This window comes from Microcaecilia unicolor, chromosome 2 (assembly GCF_901765095.1).
Source record: "Microcaecilia unicolor chromosome 2, aMicUni1.1, whole genome shotgun sequence".
Lineage (NCBI taxonomy): Eukaryota > Metazoa > Chordata > Amphibia > Gymnophiona > Siphonopidae > Microcaecilia > Microcaecilia unicolor.
The window spans coordinates 256,680,368-256,700,963 of NC_044032.1; the positions used below are offsets into that span (position 1 = coordinate 256,680,368).

Below are 20,596 nucleotides of genomic sequence, written 5' to 3' on the forward strand. Positions count from 1 at the left end.
GTGCTGACTCCTAAGGTGAAACCTAGCATTACTACTACTACTTATCATTTCTATAGCGCTACTAGACGTGCGCAGCGCTGTACACTTGAACATGAAGAGACAGTCCCTGCTCAACAGAGCTTACAATCTAAGTTAGGACAGACAAACAAGAGATAAGGAAATATTAAAGTGAGGATGATAAATAAGGGTTCAGAACAAGTGAATAAGGGTTAGGAGTTAAAAGCTGCATCAAAAAGGTGGGCTTTTAGCTTAGATTTGAAGACGGCCAGAGATGGAGCTTGACGTACTGGCTCAGGAAGTCTATTCCAGGCATATGGTGCAGCAAGATAAAAGGAACGGAGTCTGGAGTTAGCAGTGGACGAGAAGGGTGCAGATGAGAGAGATTTACCCAGTAAATGGAGTTCCCAGGGAGGAATGTAGGGAGAGATGAGAGTGGAGAGGTACTGAGGAGCTGCAGAGTGAATATACAAAACTCCCCCACATAAATTCTGAACTGTTTGTCAATATCTGTTTGTTATACTACTACCATGTCTTATCACTATCATGTTACCAAAAATCCTGCTGTAACACTATCTATTTTCCTAATATACTTCCATTACTCACGATGTATTGTAAGCCACATTGAGCCTGCAAAGAGGTGGGAAATTGTGGGATACAAATGCAATAAATAAATAAATATGTGGAAACAGATAGGAAGCCAATGAAGTGACTTGAGGAGAGGGCTAATATGAGCATAACGACACAGGCGGAATGTTAGTCGTGCAGCAGAATTTTGACCAGATTGAAGAGGTGAGAGATGGCTAAGCATCAGATAACTATGATTCAGATTATTCTTCCCAATGTGCATCACTTTGCATTGGTCTACATTAAATTTCATCGGCCATTTGGATGCCTAGTCTTCCAATTTAAGGTCTTCCTGCAATTTTTCACAATTCGCATAGGTTTTGACAACTCTGAATAGTTTTGTTTCATCTGTACACTGATATCAAGAAATTATCCTGGCCCACCCCTGCTGCAACCTCCTCTTCCAGGAGGTATTCAGACACAGGTCAAAGGTGACGCTGCTATTCTGAAAGGCATAGGGGTCCTCTTACATCCAGGCCATAGTTCTTTCTCCTGCCCAAGGTAGAAGGCTCAAAAAGTCTCAGTTAGCTCCCTGGTCAAAGCAAAGGGGCATATCCACTCCTATCGTAGCTGATATGATGTATTTAACCATCTCTTTGCTCTCGTGTGCACCTGTCTTAAATTAGTCACCATATTTTCTAACTCCTTACTTATCTCAGGGATCGGTGCTGGGGCCGATTCTGTTCAATATATTTGTGAGTGACATTGCCGAAGGGTTAGAAGGTAAAGTTTGCCTTTTTGCAGATGATACTAAGATCTGTAACAGAGTGGACACCACGGAGGGAGTGGAAAACATGAAAAAGGATCTGAGGAAGCTAGAAGAATGGTCTAAGGTTTGGCAATTAAAATTCAATGCGAAGAAATGCAAAGTGATGCACTTAGGGAATAGAAATCCACGGGAGACGTATGTGTTAGGCGGGGAGAGTCTGATAGGTACGGGCGGAGAGAGGGATCTTGGGGTGATAGTATCTGAGGATTTGAAGGCGACGAAACAGTGTGACAAGATGGTGGCTGTAGCGAGAAGTTTGTTAGGCTGTATAGAGAGAGGTGTGACCAGCAGAAGAAAGGGGGTGTTGATGCCCCTGTATAAGTCGTTGGTGAGGCCCCACCTGGAGTATTGTGTTCAGTTTTGGAGGCCGTATCTTGTTAAGGATGTAAAAAGAATTGAAGCAGTGCAAAGAAAAGCTACGAGAATGGTATGGGATTTGCGTTACAAGACGTATGAGGAGAGACTTGCTGAACTAAACATGTATACTCTGGAGGAAAGGAGAAACAGGGGTGATATGATACAGACGTTCAAATATTTGAAAGGTATTAATCTGCAAACGAACCTTTTCCGGAGATGGGAAGGTGGTAGAACGAGAGGACATGAAATGAGATTGAAGGGGGGCAGACTCAAGAAAAATGTCAGGAAGTATTTTTTCAAGGAGAGAGTAGTGGATGCTTGGAATGCCCTCCCGCAGGAGGTGGTGGAAATGAAAATGGTAACGGAATTCAAACTTGCGTGGGATAAGCATAAAGGAATCCTGTGCCGAAGGAATGGATCCTCAGGAGCTTAGTCAAGATCGGGAGGCGGGGCTGGTGGTTGGGAGGCAGGGATAGTGCTGGACAGACTTGTATGGTCTGTGCCAGAGCCGGTGGTGGGCAGCGGGACTGGTGGTTGGGAGGCGGGGATAGTGCTGGACAGACTTGTACGGTCTGTGCCAGAGCCGGTGGTTGGGAGGCAGGGCTGATGGTTGGGAGGTGAGGATAGTGCTGGGCAGACTTATATGGTCTGTGCCAGAGCCGGTGGTTGGGAGGAGGGGATAGTGCTGGGCAGACTTATACGGTTTGTGCCCTGAAGAGCACAGGTACAAATCAAAGTAGGGTATACACAAAAAGCAGCAAATATGAGTTATCTTGTTGGGCAGACTGGATGGACCGTGCAGGTCTTTTTCTGCCGTCATCTACTATGTTACTATGAGGCTCATTTTCAAAGCACTTAGCCTTCCAAAGTTCCATAGAAACCTATGGAACTTTGGAAGGCTAAGTGCTTTGAAAATATGCCTCTATGTATCTATATGCTATTCATCTCTTTGACCTCATGCTCAATTTTTTTTAAATTAGTCGCCTTACTTTCTAACTCTTCATACTCCCTTACCTATCTATATATTCCATCTTTGCTTATACCCTTCACTGTCAATTAAAACGTTCTATTACATATGGTGTTGACATTTGAAGTCATATACTATGCCATATTTTTATTTGAATATTTTTACTGCTGTAATTGCCTATTACTCATTGATTTAGTCTTACTGTACACCGCCTTGAGTGAATTCCTTCAAAAAGGCGGTAAATAAACAAACAAATATGCCAGTTGGCCTGCCAGTAGGAGGGATGCTGAAGTTTTTCCAGGAAAGGTGGTCCATTATAACCTCAGACCAGCAAGTTCTCAAAATAGTTTGCACAAATTTCGCCCTTAATTAGCAAAGACACCCTCCAATTTGCCCAGAAAATGTATCAAAAAGAAGCTCTCAGCACCAGGAATTGATTCTACAGGCGCTCTTTCCTTTTGAAGACCCCATTCCACCAACAGCAAAAGAGAAGGGATTTTACTCCAAGTACTTTCTGGTCCCCAGAACAACAGGAGCATTCCATTCCATCCCATCCTAAACTTAAGGGCCCTGAACAAGTATCTAGCCACAGAAAAATGATTGGCTATGTTCTCTAGACTTAAAGAGTGTTTATATCTACATACAATACTTCCCAGTCACAGGAAGTATCTCGGAGTCAAAGTAGGAAAACACCACTACCAGTACTGCATTTTTTTTCTTTTAGCCTCCTGTCGGCTACCAGAGTTTTTACAAAAGGTTTGCAGTAGTCGCAGTATTACTAGGCAGTGAAGAGCATTGGATGGACCATACAGGTCTTTCTCTGTCGTCATCTACTATATTACTATGAGCTGAGGAATTCATGTTCTGAACTATTTGGGTGCTGGATCCACTAGGGTTCGTAACCCAAAGTCTCACCTGCTCCTGTCTAAAAATTGGATATCATAGGAGAACTGGGTGGGCCTGGGCCTTTCTCCTAGATCAGCATTGCACAGCAGGTCAGGGCTCAGCAGATGTCGAGATTGCTAGGCCACATGGCCTTCACCGTCCATATGATACCGCATGGCATGCCTCCATTTGAGACTGGGCCAGTGGGCCCCGGCTTTGCAGTGGTTGCAGACCTCTAGAAACCTAGATGTCACACCTTCACTGCAGGAGTCTCTTGTGGTGGATGGATGATTTGAGCCAATTGGATGCAGTGGCTTCCATTCCAAATTCCTCACCCCCAGAAAGCATTGATGACAGATGCATCCAACCTGGAGTGGGGAGCCAATGTAGGTGAACTTCACACTTGAGTTGAATGGTCCTCCCAGGAGAGTCAGTTGCACATCAATCTCCTAGAGCTGTGGGCAGTGTGGAACGCTCTAAAGGCTTTCCAATAGCTGATGGAACAAAATTATTCTTATTCAGACCAGCAACCAACTTGAAATGTACTATATCAACAAGCAATGAGGTAAGGGCTTGTATTGTATTTTTTGTGTCAGGAAGCACTCAGGTTATGGACCTGGGCACCCAAGCACAACACGATGCTCAGGGTCACTTACCTGGCTGGGAAAGCAACAGGCTGGCAGACAGGCCGATGCAACTGCACAAGTGGTTACTCAACATGGGTGTAGCTCAGAAGATCTTTCAAGAGTGGGCACCCCCTTGGTAGATCTCTTTGCCCCTCATCTGAACAGTAGTCCCTCAATACTGCTCGAGATTGAGATCACGAGAGGCTAGACTAACTTCCTCCTGCATTGGGGGACAAGTGTGTATGTGTCCTCCTATATCTCACACAGGGGCGTATCTGCGTGGGGCCACAGGGCCCCCGCAGATTTCGCCCTGGACCCCCCTACCGCCGTCAACCCTCCCCCGCCGTCGCCATAGGCTACCTTTGCTGGCTGGGGACCCCAACCCCCGCCAGCCGAGGTCTGCTTCCTCCTGCCGCTGCCTTTAAAAATGTTCCTTCAGCTGGAGGGGGACCCCCAACCCCCGCCAGCCGAGCCGAGGTCCTTTAAGTTCTTCTTCGATCGTCCTCCATGCTGTTCAAAGCTGCTGAATCCAGTTTTGGAGTCTGACGTCGCGGCACGTTGTACGTGCAGGATGTCAGACTCTCAGACTCTGTTTCTGTGAGTCTGACGTCCTGCACGTACAACGTGCCGCGACGTCAGACTCCGAAACTGGATTCAGCAGCTTAAAAGACCTCGGCTTGGCTGGCGGGGGTTGGGGTCTCCCGCCAGCTGAAGGAATATTTTTAAAGGCAGCGGCAGGAGCAAGCAGACCGCGGCTGGCGGGGGTTGGGGTCCCCCGCCAGCAAAAGTAGGTGACGGTGGCCAGGGGGGGGGGGGGGGGGGTCGGCAATGGCGGCGGGGGGTATGTGCCTACCCTCTACCGCTGAACTTCAGATACGCCTCTCTCCTAGTGAAAACTTTGCTGAAATTCATGCAAGACAGAGGGACCATGCTTCTCGTTGCATTTTATTGGCTGAAGCATCTGTGGTTTCCTCTAACTACTGGAACTGACTTCCACAGCGCCATGGAGACTGGATTGTGTTCTGATTCTCATCACCCAAAACAAGATGTTGCTTCTATATCCCAACCTCCAGACCGTAGCCTTCATGGCTTGGATGTTAAGAGCTTGGTAGTTGACTCTCTCCACTTACTTGAGGGTGTCTCCCATGACTTGCTTCCTTCCAGAAATGATTCCACTAAAAGGTCATATACATAAATAAATAATTTTAAATGCCATCTGGGGTGAGGGCAGGGCCCTAGATCCTTTTTCCTGACCTACACAAAAACTGCTTGAGTGAGGTTCACCTCAGTGCAGTTGGCCCTTACCATAGGTGTGTAGAGGGGATGTTCATCTCTGTAAAGCCTCTAGTTGTTTGAGTCATGTGAAGTATGTTCTTACTTCAGCCACCAATCTGACCTCAATGTCATTCTCATCCACCTGATGAAAGCGCCATTTGAGCAACTGGATACCTGAAGTTTTTGACCTGGAAAGTTCTATTCCTGGTGGCAATTATTTCAGCCCTACTAGCTGATCCATGAAACACAAGATTTCATCACAACAGAGTAGTGCTTCACATGCATCCAAAGTTCCTTCTTAAGGTCATAGCAGAGTTCCATCTTAACCAATTGTACTGCCATTTTTTTTCCCAAAGCCCCATGCCTATCCAAGCAAAGTGTACTACATATCTTGGACTGCAAGAGAGCCTTGGCATTCTATCTGGCACTGACTAAAGCCCATACAGCTTTTTGTTTCTTTGGTCCTAACAGGATGGGGACAGCTATTGGTAAATGCACTCTATCCAGTTGGCTCGCAGATTGCATCTCCTTTCCTGGACTGGGCTGACTCTGAAGAGTCCTTGTTTCACCAAATGCTGCATCACGGGTTTAACTCTACAGGCCAAAACAGCACAAGCTGGCCAACTTCTATATGAAAGATGTCATCATTCAAATGCACCAATGAAAATCCTTAAGAGAGCTTTACCCTAGATCAACCAGGTTCATCTGTTCTGGTTTTGCCCTATTGCATGCATGGACCAAGACTTATCAAACTGTTTAGCTGACCTGGGTTCAAGTGGCAATCCTGTGAGACAATCAAAATGTTAGGGACTAAAGAGATTTCTGAACTTAGATGTGCCTGTATATGACTTTGTAAATGCCGATACAAAGAAGTCATTAAGGATTTTTGCTTTGACCCCCTTTTGCCCAGAGAAGTCTGTGGCTTACTTTGTTATCCATCTGCTGGTTAATATACTTAAAGTAAAGATCATGTGACAGTCACATGGGAATGACCTTATCATCACTAACATTAAGTTGTTGAGTGTACACAGATCACTAGCTTTACAGAACTTTAAAAAAAAATACTACCCCAACTGCCAAATAAAGGTGGCCCTAGCAGCCTATTTTCTTTAAAACAGATCAATGCAGGCCTTTTATAATTACCATTCCTTCCCTCAATTGTGTACCAGAAATTGTAGTTCTACAGGGACTACAGATTCCAGCATGTAACAGGAGTTATGCAAGACCTGGAGTGGCATTTAATCCCTGTCCTTTTTCCTTCAGAGCCTTTGTACATGAAGTTTGTGGAACGTCTGCACCAGCCAATCTGAGTGATGCTATGAATGACCTCTCAAGTGAGGAAGCTTACCCCCTTTCACCCCCCCCCCCCCCCCCCCCAATAGCTCTTGTCTGACGCTGGGGGCCTGAAAGGACCTCAAGGTGGAACTAGGTTGAATTGGGAAGACACACATACCTCCTTCATAAGACCCAGCGGATGTTTCTGGTTAAGAATTTCAAAGCACAAAACTGATTAAGCATGACACAGTTTATATTTTAACATTCATTTGTACCTGTTTTTGTTTGGTAGGCCCTATATTCAAGACAGCAAGAAAGAGATGGTCCAAAAGTACACAAAATATAGCATGAAAGAAAAAGCATAAAAGGCCTCAAACTGAAACAATGGTACAGTCTTTACTTGGCGTTTTCACAGAACCCTATTGTGACTTTTTAAGAGCGTCCAGCACAATTCACCCAGGATTATAGAACGGATCATTTGGAACTTTAACACGAAGCATCTAGTACAATCAGTTTACAACTGTTAGAATTATGAGATGTTCTTCTTGACCCCCGAGGCAGGCGCTGGTGAGCGCTGAAACACAGCAAGTCACTTTCAATAAAGACTGTACCATTGTTAAGTCCCTATATTCGAGCCAGCTCCCAGTTTTTTTTGCTTTTACATATGAACTCTTCCTTACCCTCTAAAATTTAAAGAAGTTGCTAAAGATGCATCATTTTCAGGAAGTTTTTGGTGTAGATTTTTAATTGAATTCCACATTAGGCTGCATGGATTGGGATTATACACTGGCATTTGGAGGCATGGCAGTTAAGCAATATCTTGTTCTTTGCCATTTCGTTATATTGTTGGAGCTCCTTTCAGACACTATGTACCTTAAGTTTTATATTGTTTAATTGTATCCTATTTTAATTGACTTCCCCAAGTGGTTAATGAAATGAAATAAACATGAAACTTGTTTTTTAGTTCTTGGTTCTATCTGTTCTGCCACCTCAACTGACATCACCCCCAAAGATTTGAATGTTGCCGTGCACAGTTAAATTATTTTGTGCATGTGTGTAACATCTGGTGAATTTCCAACCTGGTGGTCTTCCACGTTGTTGGCTTCAGGGTTGCAGAGTTAACTGCATAAGTAAATTAGTTGGTTTTCTCATCCCACAAAGGGAAGGGGAGTAACAAGAATATGATCCTGAAGGGAAGACACACCTTAGGATCGAGGACAGGCAACCAGGAAACTATCTCCGGCAAAAGACTGAAGAGAACAGTGGTAGCTCAGAGACTGACCAACGAGACTGTCTTCATATAATACTATTCTCTCTTCTGCTCTGGACACTCTCACTCCTCCAATTCCTTGTTCTGTAAGGCATACCAAATCCCAGACATGGCTGACCTCCAGAATGCACTAGCTACATTCCTGTGGCTGACCTGCACATATATTTTTGTTAATGAGTTGTGAATTGGGAAGGTTATTGGAAGTTGGGGGAACAGGTGTGGTACTTGGATAAATCAGAGTTTCATCCTATTGCTTTATATATCATGTGTTGGATCATCATTCTTGCCTTATTTGTTGTAGTTCTTTGATCTGTGATTTTTCTCTTAATGTAAATGGATGGTTATTCTGACAAATTACAATAAAATTAGCTGGGGAAAAAAAATCCTGTGCCCATGCTGACTTCCTTCCATACTGCTCTTTCACTTGCCAAACAAGAGTTCTACATCCATTTGACAAACTCTCTCAGCTCCAAGCCTCACTGTCTCTGCCACACTGAGCTTTCTCCTCAAAATGCTTCTACCTCTAACCCCTCCCCTTTCACTTTTTCCCTCTGACTATAGCAGAGTACTTCCATGACAAGGTTCACCACATTAACCTTGAGTTGTCAACCAAATCACCTTCATCTCCCACTCCATTCTCTCAAGCTTCCTTTAAACGCTGCCGCCTTTGTCTTCCTTTTTAAAATCACTAGAGGACATGGCACATCTTCTTTCCTTTCCTCTAAACTCAGTACCTGTTCCTCTGATCCCATTCCCACCCATCTAAACACTTTCTCCTACTTTCTTTTTTTTTTTAAATCATTTTACTTAATTACATTCACATTTATCAGATAAATGTAAGGAAAAAGAAAACATTTTCTCTCATCAATATATCTATATAAATAAATCCCACCTTTAACATTCTGAAGCTCACTCCATCTGTGGCAGTGAAGCCCTGAACTCCTGTCCTCCTGGTAGGCTAGGCTATTCGGACTACTCACCCTCAATCATAAACCCGCACTCAGCCACGCCCATCTGCGCCCTAGGCCACACCTCATCTGCACATAAAAAGCACTCTGAACGTTCTAAACAACACTGAGGCTTCAACAGTTCGTATGTTCAAAGCTCTGTAACCACTTAAGCACACACCATCTCTGCCGCGCCCTGACCTATCAGAGAAAGGAGGAGCATCACAGCTGCAGCACGCTGACCTATCAAACGGTCGAGCGTCACAATGAGAGGCGTCACAGCTGCAGCACGCTGACCAAACAGCGCATCACGCTGACCTATCAAACGGAGGACCGTCACACCGAGAGGCGTCACAGCTGCAGCACGCTGAACTATCAAACGGAGGAGCGTCACACCGAGCAGGAAGTCAAATAGAAGAAGGGAGCAGCGACAGCGACCAAGGGGTCACGAGTCACTCATTTTATGACTGCACCGTTGCGAGGTAACGGAATACAATCACGCCTCATGGACCTATCACCGAACTAAACACAAAAAAAAAACAAGGTGCGTTACACGCTAAGGCCTCACTCATTCCCTGCACCTCCATCGTTCTGAGGCAACGGACTGCAACGACGCATGATGCACCCATCACAGGCAACTGTTACACAACAAAGGAGGAGCGTTGCACGCGAAAGGGGTCACTCATTCTCTGGGTACCACGACACCAACAACGCTGGAAAGACAACATTGCTTTCTTGATGTTTCTTTCCACAAATGTAAGATGGACTTATTTGATCAGTTGCTATGTAAGTTTTCTAAAGTTACCCACTCCACTTCTCTAAAAAAAACAACAAAAACCCCCACATGCTAGCGCCCGTTTCATTTGTTTTGGAAACGGGCCTTTTTTACTAGTATTATATAATTGTCCACAATTGGGAGATCCAAGATCAGGAAAACAATCTCAAAGAAAATAAGAAAAACTCAAAATGGTTATAATCTTACAATTCACATTTTCTGAGGGAGGAAGGTTAATTGTAATTGCAGCCGGTACAGTGGTAACTAAAGGAAGTTGCTGCAGAGGGTTCTTCATCTGTTCTTTCAACTCCACAAACTCTTGTAATTTCTTAGGTTCAACAAATAAGTAATAAGGAAATAAAACAAACACAAGGGAACCACACTAGGAAGGTCCAACCTAGGGCAATGATTCCTGGCTTAAAAGCCAAGAATTCACACCTCCTAGTCTGCGATTCCCTTGATAGGTCAGGAAATATATTAATCTTTGAACCCAAAAAACTATCAGCCATGTGTCGGAAATACAATTTCAAAACATTGTTCCTATCTAAATCAAAGGCGAAAGTCACTAATAGTATAATATCTGTAATTTCTGAATTTTCCAAAATGTCAGTTAAGTTCACATCTCTTTTCTCTGAAGGGAAATATAAATCACTTTAGACACCAGAGGGTGGCTATCAGAAGGTATTTGCAAAATATCAGAGAAATATTTCTTCAACAGTTCAGTAGCTGATATATAGGATGTTACAGGAAAATTTATCATTCTCAAGTTTTTTTTTCCTTAATTGGTTCTCCATAAATTCCAATTTTTACAAGAAACATGGCTGTCCATTACCAAATTAACTGATTTTCGTAGAGAAACCATTTCTGTAATCAAAGTCTCTATTTTTATATCTTGGACTTCCACTTTGTTAAAGTATTAATATAAATTAACTCATATTTATTCCTGAAAAATTTTAAACATCTGAAGAAGAGAGTTATTCACACTCTGCAGCACTTCCCATAGTGACATTATTGGCTTCACCAGATCCAATTTCTCCATAGAAACCGCTCCAGATATCTCTGGGGGGGAAGAGCTCACTCTCCAATCCCCCAGTTGGTTTATGCTCCAGAGTTGATGCTGCGCCACCTTCTCCTACTTTCATATTCTCAATCTTTCATTTTCCACTGCAACCGTTCCTGATACCATCAAACATGTGATGGTTATACCACTCCTTAAAAGCCTTCATCAGATCCTACCTGCCCTTCTATCTCCCCACCTCCCTCCTCCATTTCTTATCCAAGCTACTTGAATATGCTGTTCTCCGAGAACAAGCAGACATGATATCCTCACATGTGGGCAATGTCATCTATGAAGGCTGGTGCTGATACTGCCATAGTACACAATTACTTTTGCATGTGCTGGTGCCTTCGCGCCTGACCCTCAAGCACAAGACCAGCAGTCTAGCGTTTTCCATGGAGCAGAGGGATTGGTTCTAATCTCTCCCCAGTGCATCAAAATTTGCCTTTGATGCCTTCCTGTTTGGGATTTTTCTTCTTCACATACTTTCTTTATTAATTTTGTTCAATTTATTAAAAAAAAAAAAAAAAGGGGAATAATTTGAAAACTTAACTCTTTTTCAGCCTTTGGGGCCTGTGAGCCCTTCTTTTGCATGGGAACCATCGACTGTTTTTTTTGGGGTATGCAACTACTTGAGCTCCCCGGGCAATTGAGCTTTTCAACCTTGCATCAGCTGTTTTTCCCTTCATGGCAATGAGGGTGCAGAGTGGCTTTAAGAAGTGTACTTGATGAAGTAGGGCCATTTCAAACAAAACCCTTAACTGATGTGTTCCGTGCTTGGGTCTGGAGAACTGGGACATACAGTGTGGCCTCTGTCTGCACAAGCAAGCAAGGACACAATGCCCACAGAATCCAGCATGAATAACCTTTTGGTTTAGCATGGAGTATGGCAAAAGATTCGGCACTTGCTGTGGAACCTGCATCGGCATCAACATCAGGTGCACTGAAGCAACATCGACAGGGTCAGACGCTGGACTTGGTACCATGACCACATAAGGACTATGACCTCTTTGGTGGTACCACCACATGCATCGAGGGACCTACAGCATAAAAAAACCTAAGAAGTACCGCCATCATTCTGCCTCCAGGCACTCTGCCCACACCGCCCCTGCACTGACATACTCGATGTATAGGAAGCATCCATGCCGCAGTGACCGCTCTCCTCCCCAACTCAGAGCCTTCGAGGTCTGCTGTGCCTGCTATAACTCAGGACAAGGTACTTCAAGATGGCTGCTTTCTGAAAAGCTTCACCACTTCAGGGTCCCCGAGACAGAATTACTGTGGCTGTTGGTGGGCAGTGAGCTTCCCTGCCAGTTTCCCCACTTCAACACACACCAGTAAGCCAGCGAAGAGCACCGGAGAATCTAAACCTGCACCTGCTTTGTGCTGCCGCCAACTGTGGAGGAGAGATAAGGCCATGGCCAAGAGGGATCACGAGTGCAACGCATAGTTCTTTGCGCGGGAGCATGCGTTGCACAGTGGGCTGCAGCCTGGTGTGTGCTTCTGTGCTTATACAGTGAGTCCCGGATTCAACTTGACAGGCAAGGCATCTTTGGAGAGATCTTCAGACCCAGACAGCAGGACCTCAATCTTAAGACTTGCAGAGCAACCCAGCTGAGTAGTTTCTGTGGTTAGACAGTACTCCATTACCATCGGCACCCAGTCCCCCACAGCAGCAAGATCCCGAGGAATTGAGAGAACTGGAGGCTACCATGGAGGGAATTCCTAGGCTCCCAAACTCCCAAGGCCTGACATGATGAGACCTCAGGGAGGTATCAGCAGCAGCTTTGAAGAAAAAAAAAAAAAAAAAAGGAGGCAGCACTCCCTTGCTGCATGGAGCACTCCTTTGCAAACGTCGCAGGTGTTACAATTGGTACTCCCTAAGAGAGTGTCATGGGCAACTCTGACAGCATATCCTTGAAGACCAGAGCAGCAGAAATGGGAGCACACTCCAGTGCAGCAAACAACCTGCATTCATTGAGCAAGCCAGGGACAGTGTTGGGCATGCGAAGAGAACTACAGGCTTAAAGCAGCTAGAGTTAAAAAGAAACTGTCAGCTCCAAAGCTCAGCTTATGCACTTTTCACCATTTTCCTAGCAATGTTAGAGACAAATCCCTCAGCTTGAGGAAGAACTGAAACATTTCAAATTCTGCAAACTACAACAATAGAGAGGATAATGCCTGCAGAAGCTTCTGCGCATGTGAATGTTTGAGGAAACTGCTGTCTTGATTCCCAGTAGGTGGGAGGTATTTAAAAGAAGAGCAGGAGCCTCATAGAGAACCTTGCTGTTGCTGGGATAAGTGCCCCAGCACCACCGGGGAGGATCGAGAGCAACACGGGAGGACAAACATCGGTGAAGTCAGACTCCATCAACCCAAGAAAAGGGGAAATCCATTCTGAGGCATAACGCTGAAAGAGCCTACCATTGGTTAAGTCCCTTTATAAGGCCAAGGGAGAATACCCAAACATTGAACTCTACTAACTCTAAGTAGTGAAGTGCCTAACTACACTAGTTTACCACAAATCCCAACCAGGAAAGCATACACACAAAATGAAGTAGACCAATAAGCTCATAACACAGGGCCTCAATCACATCACAAACATAAAAACATGGACCAGCCAGAACCAACTCATACCTGTAAATAGGAGAAAAACAGCACCTGAGACTGTTACAAAATGACCAACCGAATACTGGTCATAACAAAAGAACCACTCCAGTGAAATGGCACTCCAAACCCAAAGGACAAAGACTCATTACACCCACTTATACCTCTTACCAGAAATTACAAAAGCTCTCACACAAAGCACTCTCATCACACTGGGATATATCAATGCAAGATCCACAAAATACAAATACAAAAGCATCAGAGACCTAACAGAAACAAAAAAAATGATGATGTGGTTTGCATTGTAGAGACATGGCTAGCCAAGGAAGACTCAGTAATTCAACACCAACTCTGCCCCCAGAACTACATGATCCACTCTGTATACAGAAGTGTGTGTGTGTGGTCTCTAATCTACTGTGCTACCCTCACACTTGAACAAACTGATTCCATAACTAACAAGGGCCTTGAGGGTATCTCTGAAAATCCATACAGAATCACACAAGCAAACCTTAGGACTAAACATGCTGTATCAGCCTCCAGGCCCATGGCAACCCATCATGGAGGATCTATACTCTTTTATAACACAAAGCCTGGCATTCATCCCTATGACCACCATTGTGGGTGATTTTTAACCTACATTTTGAAATTAAATGTTCAGATGCCCAAGCACAGATTAACCTATTAGAAGAACTCAACCTTAGACTGATAAACATGGTCCTATCACACAAAGGAGGACACCTCCTAGATGCCATCTTTGCCCCAATGCAGATGGCAGATCTGATGAAAATGAGATGGACCATCTCCACTCACCTGGTCTGACCATAATTTATAAGAATCTATCATCCCCACAACAGACATGAAAAAACAAACACACACACACAAGGGAGACAGTTCCATCCAGGGATAAGATAACGAAGTTAAAATATGAGTAGTAGTGGATTTAAAAAACAAAAACAAAACACACTTATAAAAGAATCAGACCCATTCTCAGAAAAGATCTTGTCTTGGAGCCAAGCCATTCTAGTATCTCAGGACAAGACAGCATCAATGAAAGAAAGGTGCCAAGACCAGGGATCAACCCCTGGTTCACCAAGAAATATTACTAATGAAAAAAAATCATGCAGGAAACTAGAAAAACTCTGGAAGAAAACTGAAAACCACCAAAATAAAGAAGCATGGAGAGCACAAGTTAGGGATAGTGGAGTTGCCACTTCACTGATCTTCTGGGAGTAGTATTTCTGTTTCTCCAATTTTAGTTTTGCTTTGTATACTCCTATTTTTAACTAATCAAATCAGATATCAGATTCCAGTTTAACAGCAGAGCATCTAGCAGATTTCTTCCAGACCAAGACAAAAAAAAAAAACCTGCTAAACTCCATTCCTAAGGTGACATGGAACCCAGCAAATTACCAGGAGATAGTTGCCCAGAAGACAATCAGTGTACTGCCTTTTCTGCGGCAAACACTAGAGAACTTAAATCCATTATAACTAAATTCTCTAAAGGATTCTGCATCTTTAGACCCTTGCAGAGCCAACCTCCTCAAATCAGCCCCATCTAAGTGGAGGAGTAGCCTAGTGGTTAGTGCAGCGGACTCTGATCCTGGGGAGCTGGATTTGATTCCCACTGCAGCTCCTTGTGACTCTGGGCAAGTCACTTAACCCTCCATTTCCCAGGTACAAATAAGTACCTGTATATAATATGTAAACCGCTTTGAATGTAGTTGGAAAACCCACAGAAAGGCAGTATATAAGTCCCATTCCCATAACGAACCACATAATTACAATAATAGACACCATGCTAGGCCAAGGGAGATTCCCGAGTTAGGCAGAATAATCTTATCCCCACTTCTGAAAGGCCAAGTCACTAGACAAACACCCTCAACAACTACAGCCCAGTAGCCAGTATCCCCACCATAGCCAAAATCATGGAAGTGGTAGTCACTTCTCAATTTCAGGCTTACATGAACACAAACTACTAGATCCTATGCAATCAGGATTCAGATACCTACATAGCATGGAAACGGTAATGCTAGGCCTTCTCTCTGAACTCCACACTACCACTCAGAGTTGCAGTCATTTACCGCCCCCCTGAGAAATCTCTCCCTTCCTTACTGACTTCGATGCCTGGCTTTCTGTTTTTCTTGATCCCTCATCTCCGTCCCTCATTCTCGGAGACTTTAATATACACGCTGATGACCCATCCAACTCTCATACTTCTCAGTTCCTCACTCTAACATCCTCCTTCGGCCTCCAGCTGTGCTCCACCACCCCTACTCACCGGGATGGCCATTGTCTTGACCTTGTCCTCTCCTTTTCCAACTCAACTTCCAATTTCCACACCTCAGTTCTTCCTCTCTCTGATCACATGATCACCTTCACACTCCTTCACCCCCCCTCAGCCCCGCCCAACATTAACCACTACTTCCAGGAATCTCCAGGCCATTGACCCTCCCACCTTATCCTCTAGTATTCCTAATCTCCTCCCCTCCATCATGTCCTCCGAGTCTGTCGACGAAGCGGTCTCCGCTTACAATGCCACTCTCTCCTCTGCTCTGGACACCCTCGCACCATCCATCTCCCGTCCCACAAGACGTACTAATCCCCAGCCCTGGTTGACCCCTTGCATCCGTTACCTTCGCTCCTGCGCCAGATCTGCTGAACGTCTCTGGAGGAAATCTCACACCTATTCAGACTTCCTTCATTACAAATTCATGCTATCCTCCTTCCAGTCCTCCCTATTCCTTGCCAAACAGGACTACTACACCCAATTGACCAATTCTCTCAGCTCCAACCCTCGTCGTCTCTTCGCCACCCTTAACTCCCTCCTCAAAGTACCCTCTGCTCCCACTCCCCCCTCACTCTGTCCCTCAATCACTGGCTGACTACTTCCACGACAAAGTGCAAAAGATCAACCTTGAATTCACTACCAAGCCACCTCCTCCTCTTCTCTCTTCAACCCTCTCTATCAACCAACCAACCAACTCCTTCTCCTCCTTCCCTGATATCTCCGAAGAGGAAACTGCCCGCCTTCTTTCCGCCTCGAAATGCACAACTTGTTCCTCTGATCCCATCCCCACCAACTTACTTAACACCATCTCTCATACTGTCACCCCCTCCCATCTGTCATATCCTCAACCTATTTCTATCCACTGCAACTGTCCCTGACACCTTCAAGCATGCTGTAGTCACACCTCTCCTCAAAAAACCATCACTTGACCCTACCTGTCCCTCCAACTACCGCCCCATCTCCCTCCTACCCTTCCTCTCCAAACTACTTGAGCGCGCCGTTCACAGCCGCTGCCTCGATTTCCTCTCCTCTCAGGCCATCCTCGATTCACTTCAATCCGGTTTTCGCCCTCTACACTCGACAGAAACAGCACTCTCTAAAGTCTGTAATGACCTGTTCCTTGCCAAGTCCAGAGGCCACTACTCCATCCTTATCCTCCTTGATCTATCCGCTGCGTTTGACACTGTCAATCACGATTTACTTCTTGCCACACTGTCCTCATTTGGGTTCCAGGGCTCTGTCCTCTCTTGGTTCTCCTCCTATCTCTCCCATCGTACCTTCACTCTCACAGTTCTTCCTCCACCCCCATCCCGCTCTCTGTAGGAGTTCCCCAGGGATCTGTCCTTGGACCCCCTTCTTTTTTTCAATCTACACCTCTTCCCTGGGCTCACTGATCTCATCTCATGGTTTCCACTATCATCTTTATGCTGATGACACCCAGTTGTATCTCTCCACACCAGACATCACTGTGGAGACCCAGACCAAGGTATCGGCCTGCTTGTCTGACATTGCTGCATGGATGTCCAACCGCCACCTGAAACTGAACATGTCCAAGACCGAGCTTATAGTCTTTCCACCAAAGCCCACCTCTCCTCTTCCTCCTCCTCTCTCGATCTCAGTTGATAACACCTTCATCCTCCCCGTCTCATCTGCCCGCAACCTTGGAGTCATCTTCGACTCCTCCCTCTCATTCTCTGCGCATATCCAGCAGACAGTCAAGACCTGTCGCTTCTTCCTCTTTAACATCAGCAAAATTCGCCCTTTCCTCTCTGAACACACCACCCGAACTCTCATCCATGCCCTCATTACCTCTCGCCTTGACTACTGCAACCTTCTCCTCACTGGCCTCCCACTTAGCCATCTATCCCCACTTCAATCCATCCAGAACTCTGCTGCTCGTCTTATATTCCGCCTGAACCGATACACTCATATCACCCCCCTCCTCAGGTCGCTTCACTGGCTTCCGATCAGATACCGCATTCAGTTCAAGCTTCTCCTTCTCACCTACAAATGCACTCAGTCTACAGCCCCTCATTACCTCTCCACCCTCATCTCCCCTTACGTTCCCGCCCAAAACCTCCGCTCACAGGACAAATCCCTCCTCTCAGCACCCTTCTCCACCACCGCCAACTCCAGGCTCCGCCCATTCTGCCTCGCCTCACCCTATGCGTGGAATCAACTTCCTGTGGCCCTACGCCAAGCCCCCTCCCTACCCATCTTCAAATCCTTGCTCAAAGCCCACCTCTTCAATGTTGCCTTCGGCACCTAACCTTAGACTGCCCCAATTTGACTGCCACTACTTGATTGTCTGTACATTTGTCCATTAGATTGTAAGCTCTTCGAGCAGGGACTGTCCTTCTATGTTATATTGTACAGCGCTGCGTAACCCTAGTAGCGCTTTAGAAATGTCAAATAGTAGTAGTAGTACTGAACAAAAAATCAACACATTTTTATTATGCAACTAGACCTGTCAGCTATCTACCATCTGCTTGGAGACAGAGAAAATACATTCCAGGCTGCACGATACCCTTAAGGGCAATTCACTTGGAACTATTTTCTCGGTCTCCATCTGCTAGTAGATGGACATAACCCATTTGTCTTGAATTGGCCTGGTAGACAAAAAGGAATTTAAATCTCCCCATAGAAAGGATGTTTCTTCCATGGTTGGCTGCCATATGAAGAGAGGAAGCTTAAGCATCAACTTCCTCCATCTATAGTAGGGAAACCAAACCTCAAAAGCATGAGACAAAGCCCATGCCAAAGTCAGAGCAAATTACAGACGTTTTCATTTCCTTCAGTACTGTTTAAATGGTACATTTGTAAAGTGAACACAGAAAACTGAGGAATGACTTTTTAAAAAATTTTATTTTTTTATTTTTATTGTAAATATCCTTTCCCCCCCTTAAATCAGTATGATTAAAGATTTGCTAGAAAAAGGCAGAATTAGTCCTTGAAAGGCAGGGGAAGAAAGGGAAGACTGGGGTGGTGTCAAGTTCAGTACACCAGCCATCTATTCTTTAGTTACAGCTGGCACAAGTTATACAAATACTGTGGGGTTTTTTGAAGGGGGGGAATCAAGGGAACGTCTCTTCCTCATTAGCTCCACATTGTGGGACAACTGCTCCCTCCACACCACACTGGCCTTAGCATGACCTGAATAAGCTGGGATGAGATGACAGATGGTTTATATACTGTATGCAATGGTCAGAAATCAAGTCCCAATGTAAACCACAGATGCTTTAATTCAAATGCAGTTGTGAGGATCTGGTAGGCACAGGCCTAGGAGAAACAGGGGGATAAATCATGAAGGAATCACAAAACACTTAAAACGCTACCCCTTCTGACCTTTGATCAAACGAGCAAGCCCTGCCATAACTAGCTGTGCACTCTGGCAAAGGACCAAAAATGCTCATTCCATCCTTTCTGTATTAGAAGGGGGAAAAATGTTTTTTTGAGAAGAGAAAAAACAAACCACCCTTTCAGGGGAGTCACCAAATATGGCCACCGGCTCTCAGACCTTCCCAATGGATTGTGCTATAAAAAAGTGTATTTATAGGGTAACTTCTTCAGAGCTAGCTAACCATATCCTTTTGCATTTTCTAGTCTTCAGTTAAACCAGCCTCAGGAGGGGCAGATTTTTTCTTCTTCCTCTTTGCCCCCGATACAGAAAAGTCAATGATTTCAGGAATTTAAAAAGGGGAGAGGAAGAGACAGCAAAGGCTGCTCAGACCCATTCTTTCCTGTACCCACACTTAAGTCACCCCAGGTTTTTTTTTGAGGTGCGGGAAGGAAATGGGGACAACCTTCAGAATCTAAATTCAGACGTACAAAAATCAACCCCCACCCCATCTACCACCTCCTATCTTGCTTACTCTTACTGCCAAAAACTTCTGAATTGCTGGCAGAGCAGGCAAGGAGGGGGTGAGGGAAGGGGAAGAACCAGAAGAGCGTGCAGCTGGGGAGGGGAGGAAAGATGGAAAAAAGTGCAATGCCCCTCAAAATAATAACTTTCCCCCTTCCATCTAGGTCCCTCACAGAAGCTGGCAAGCGTTTCTCTTGCGGCCACGCTTAGCTTGGAGAGCAGCCCGTGTAGCCATTTCAAAGACCTCTCGCACACCATCTTTGGTCTTTGCTGAGCACTCCAGGTATCCAAAGGCATTGATGCGATTGGCCATGTCTCGTCCTTCCTCTGGCTTCACTGGCTCCTATAAATTGAAATGAGAATATTATAAGCAACAAGGAAAGAACAGACATAACTTAGGCAGGTGGCTTATTTCAAGGACCTACAGCAGGCATTTAATAATTAGTCAGTTTTCAGATCACAATCTCAGGAATACTTAATGTGGATATCCTAAAAACCCAACTGACCAGTGGTCACCAAGCAGCTGGGCTGAGAACTGCCCTAGATGACACTGATGTATTCTAATCTTCAACTTCAGACAGAATACAATCTGAAAAATAACCCGGGGGGGTGGGGTGGGGGGGGGGGGATTTTTGCCTCCAGGTGTCTTGGCTCACAGAATAGACAGCAGACATGCAAAAGGCAGACATTTACCAAGTTATAAAAAAAAAAACCCTCAAAACTGCTAGTTGGGGAGGGAATGTTGGCCATGTATTTGACTACCTATCCTCTGAGAAACGCTCTATCAACAAAGGAACCTGTGGCGAATGGTGAATTTTCTAGCATATGAATTAACAATATTTCATGAAGTGTCTCTAGTTTGGCCAGCAGGTGGTGCATGTTTTATGTTTAAGCTGTTAGAGAAATTACTGTTCCTTCTTTAATTTAAACAGAGAGGAAGTAACCTGCAGTGATGTGGCCAGCTGCTTTTAAAAATGTTGTCCTGGGCACTGATTGGATTTGAACTCCTGGGC

The 20,596-nt window shown here is 45.0% G+C and overlaps 1 protein-coding gene across 5 annotated transcripts in view; it reads right to left on the reverse strand.

Moving 5' to 3' along the window:
• Positions 1–18,567: 18,567 nt before the first annotated feature.
• The window catches only part of LOC115463466 (rho-related GTP-binding protein RhoA-A), a 65,944-nt gene continuing 63,915 nt past the window's right edge, over positions 18,568–20,596 (reverse strand). For all 5 annotated transcript variants that reach the window (XM_030193986.1, XM_030193983.1, XM_030193984.1 and 2 more), the window contains exon 5: positions 18,568–19,926. In XM_030193986.1, coding sequence (XP_030049846.1) covers positions 19,753–19,926 — 174 coding nt within the window. In that variant the 3' untranslated portion in view covers positions 18,568–19,752. The remainder of the gene's footprint in view (positions 19,927–20,596) is intronic.